At 65.5% G+C, this 3,011-nt stretch overlaps 1 protein-coding gene across 1 annotated transcript in view; it reads left to right on the top strand.

Moving 5' to 3' along the window:
- The first annotated feature begins 2,744 nt into the window (after positions 1–2,744).
- MUC2 (mucin 2, oligomeric mucus/gel-forming) overlaps positions 2,745–3,011 on the top strand; it is a 43,962-nt gene continuing 43,695 nt past the window's right edge. Inside the window, 1 exon segment of the mRNA XM_024117671.1 lies at positions 2,745–2,820. Coding sequence (XP_023973439.1) covers positions 2,745–2,820 — 76 coding nt within the window.

Genomic DNA, 3,011 nt, shown 5'->3' with positions numbered 1-3,011 from the left:
TCACAGCCTTGTCACAGAGGGACACGGGGCAGTTTCCTCAGCTCTGCCTCAGCGAGGGTGGGGGTGGGGGGCAGGAGGGCGGGAACGGGGCTCCAGCACACTGAATGGAGTGTCACAGGCCGAGGGGCCTCTTCCTGCATCCACAAGGGTTAAAGTGATGGATGGATGGACATGTCTAAGCACCTAGGTGTCCTATTCAGGTACTTTCCAGGGACTTACCTGCTAGGGACCCGCCATGACCAAGTTTGCCCAGCGGCCGGGAGACTGACCAGAGGTCCCACGGGGGCACCAAGCCCTCTCCACCTCCTCCAGCCAGCTCTGCGTCCCTCCTGCCCTCTCAGCGCCCGCCCCAGCGCGCGCGCCTGAGGGGTCCCACCCGAGAACCTGCGTCTGTGCCAAGAGGGGTGTGGGCCTTGGGACACCTGCTTCCCCACCCAGAGGGTCCATGAGGCTGACCTTCTCAGACCCAGGGGGGACCCCACCTTCTCAGACTCGGGGCTGTGCTGCGCGTCCTGTCTCTGGCCAGGAATCTCTGATTCCCACCAGGACAGAGGAAGCCTGGCATGGAAAATCACTGCCCCTGTGGGCCGCGGAGGGGGCCCTGTCCTTGGGCTTCCCCAGGGCGCGGTGCCAGCCCGTGCCAGCCCCACGGGGAAGTGGTACAAAGGGCCTGCGGGGCCAGCTCCTCTGGTTTCCTGATCCCTGATCCTGCTGGTTCGAGCCAAACGCTGTCTGTCCCCCACGTGCCTGGGTCCCCGGGCCTGGGGCTGGCAGCACAGCAGGACAGGACGAGGGGCTTTACCTCAGGCCCCCAGGAGGGTCAGGCCTGGGGACCACGGCCCCCAGTCACTCTCTGTGACCCTGGGGGTACCCGTCCTTTGATGCCTTGGCTCCGCGGGGACCTCGGGAATCGTCAGGTGCTGTGAGCAGAGCTCGTGGCCCCGGGTGCTGTTGCTGTGGTGTGGAGGGCCTGTCTGCAGAGGAAGGGCCCCCGGGAGGTGCCAGGCCAAGGCCCCGGCTTCTGGTCGCTGCCTCTGCAGGGGCGCCGGACTCAGGGAAGCAGGGCTCAGGGTCCCACCGCCCCCCCACCACTGGGCAGCCCCCTTGTCCAGAGTAACAGTTGGATGAGCCTCTCCCACTCGCCCCTGAAACTCGGGGACCCCGAGGTTGGAGACCGAGGCCCCCCCGACCATCTGAGCTGTTGTCCACAACTGTGCTGGCCAAAGTCAAAAGCCGAATTCAAGATGCACGTTTGTTTCCAGAATGGAGGAATGCAGGGAGGGGAGGCCCCGACCTCGGTTTACCCACCAGCGACATGGGTGACCACCCAGAGGTTGCTAAGGTTTGGGGCCAGCGCAGCTCAAATGCCACGTCCTCAAGGCGTTTCCAGACATGCTCGGGCTCACTTGGAGGGTCTGAGATGCCCTGGAGGCCATAGCTCCTCTCTGGGGCAGGACCCTCTTCCCACCAGAGGCCTGGCCCAGGAGCACCTGCGTGGCTGCCCCACCCTCCGCCCTGGTTCTCTGCACCGTCCTGGGGAGGCTGCAGGGCCGGGCCTGGGCCTGCCAGGCCGTGTCCATGTCCGGCCCCGGCCCCATTCCCCTTGGGGATGGCCACTCTCAGCCTCGAGCCAGGTGTCCTGTACCCCAGAGGATGTAATTCTGTTAAAGCGTCCCCTGGCTGGGCTCCCCAAGTTCCAATTACATGTAATTCCAGAGACTGGCTTGGCCTGGGAAAGGAGAGGATTAGAGGGTGGGCCGGAGCCGGGTGCCCCGACCTTGCTCAGCGAGCTAGGGGAAGGAACTGGCGCCAAAATGGGGCACCCCCTGGACCCCACAGGAGCCCATGCCCTCCCTGCCTCGGCAGCGGGGTTCAGGGAGGGCAGGGGCCTCCTTACCCTGACCCGGAGCTCGGGCCCCTGGTTGGGGAGGCTGAGGTCCAGGAGGTCTCAGACAGGCCCCCAGAGTGGGAGCCCACACCGGGCAGTGGTCCGTCGGGGCCCCTTGGGAGGCACCCCATTTGACATTTGCCGTGCCAGAGATGCTGCATGGGTGGGGTGGGGGCCTCGGGGAGCCTGCTGGCTGCCAGGACGTGCTTCCGGACGGCCCTGGTGGCGCAGTGGTTGAGAGTCCACCTGCCGATGCAGGGGACACGGGTTCGAGCCCTGGTCCGGGAAGATCCCACATGCCGCGAAGCAACTAAGCCCGCGAGCCACAGCTACTGAAGCCTGCGCTCCTAGAGCCCGTGCTCCGCAACGAGAGAGGCTGCCGCAATGAGAGACCCGCGCGCCGCAACCAAGAGTAGCCCCCGCTCGCCGCAACTAGAGAAAGTCTGCGTGTAGCCACGAAGACCCAACGCAGCCAAAAAAAAAAAAAAAATTAGATTCCACATAAAAAAAACGGGGGACCAGGTCCTCCCTGGCCCGGGCCTGGTCCCGCTAGTGGCTGGGAGGGATGGAGGTCTGCCTTGGGTGTGTGTTGGAATCAGGTAATTGGGGCTGCCGCATCCTGGGCAGAGCCAGCTCTACCCCGGGAGCAATAAAAAATAAACCTCAGATAACCTGAATCAATATTTCCCCACCAGGGCCCTCGGAGCCCCCGCAGCTGCTTTCCTGACAACCTGGCAGGTGCCCCGCCCACCCCTCGCCACTCCCTTGCCCTCCCCACCCTCTGACGGCTCCGCGGGGCCATATAAGGCCCAGACCCCTGCGCTGGTCGCTCTCCCACACCACGCTTCTGGCCACCATGGGGCTGCCACTAGCCCGCCTGGTGGCCCTCTGCCTGACTCTGACCTGGGCCGGGGGCTCAGAGCTCCAGAGAGGTGAGAGGGTGCGGGCAGGAAGGCCGGGCGGCCCAGGGCACATGGTTCTGCCTGGGGTAGAGGTGTCTCCCTCGGCCTGGGCTTTGGGGTGGACGGCCTGGGCCAGGCCTCCTGCGGCCCCAGCCCTGCTGACTTTGGGGGGAGGGAGGGAGGGAGGGAGGGAGGGAGGGAAGGAGGGAGGGAGGGAGGGA

This window comes from Physeter macrocephalus, chromosome 18, assembly GCF_002837175.3.
Source record: "Physeter macrocephalus isolate SW-GA chromosome 18, ASM283717v5, whole genome shotgun sequence".
NCBI lineage: Eukaryota > Metazoa > Chordata > Mammalia > Artiodactyla > Physeteridae > Physeter > Physeter macrocephalus.
This window is presented reverse-complemented; position numbering and strand designations above follow the sequence as displayed.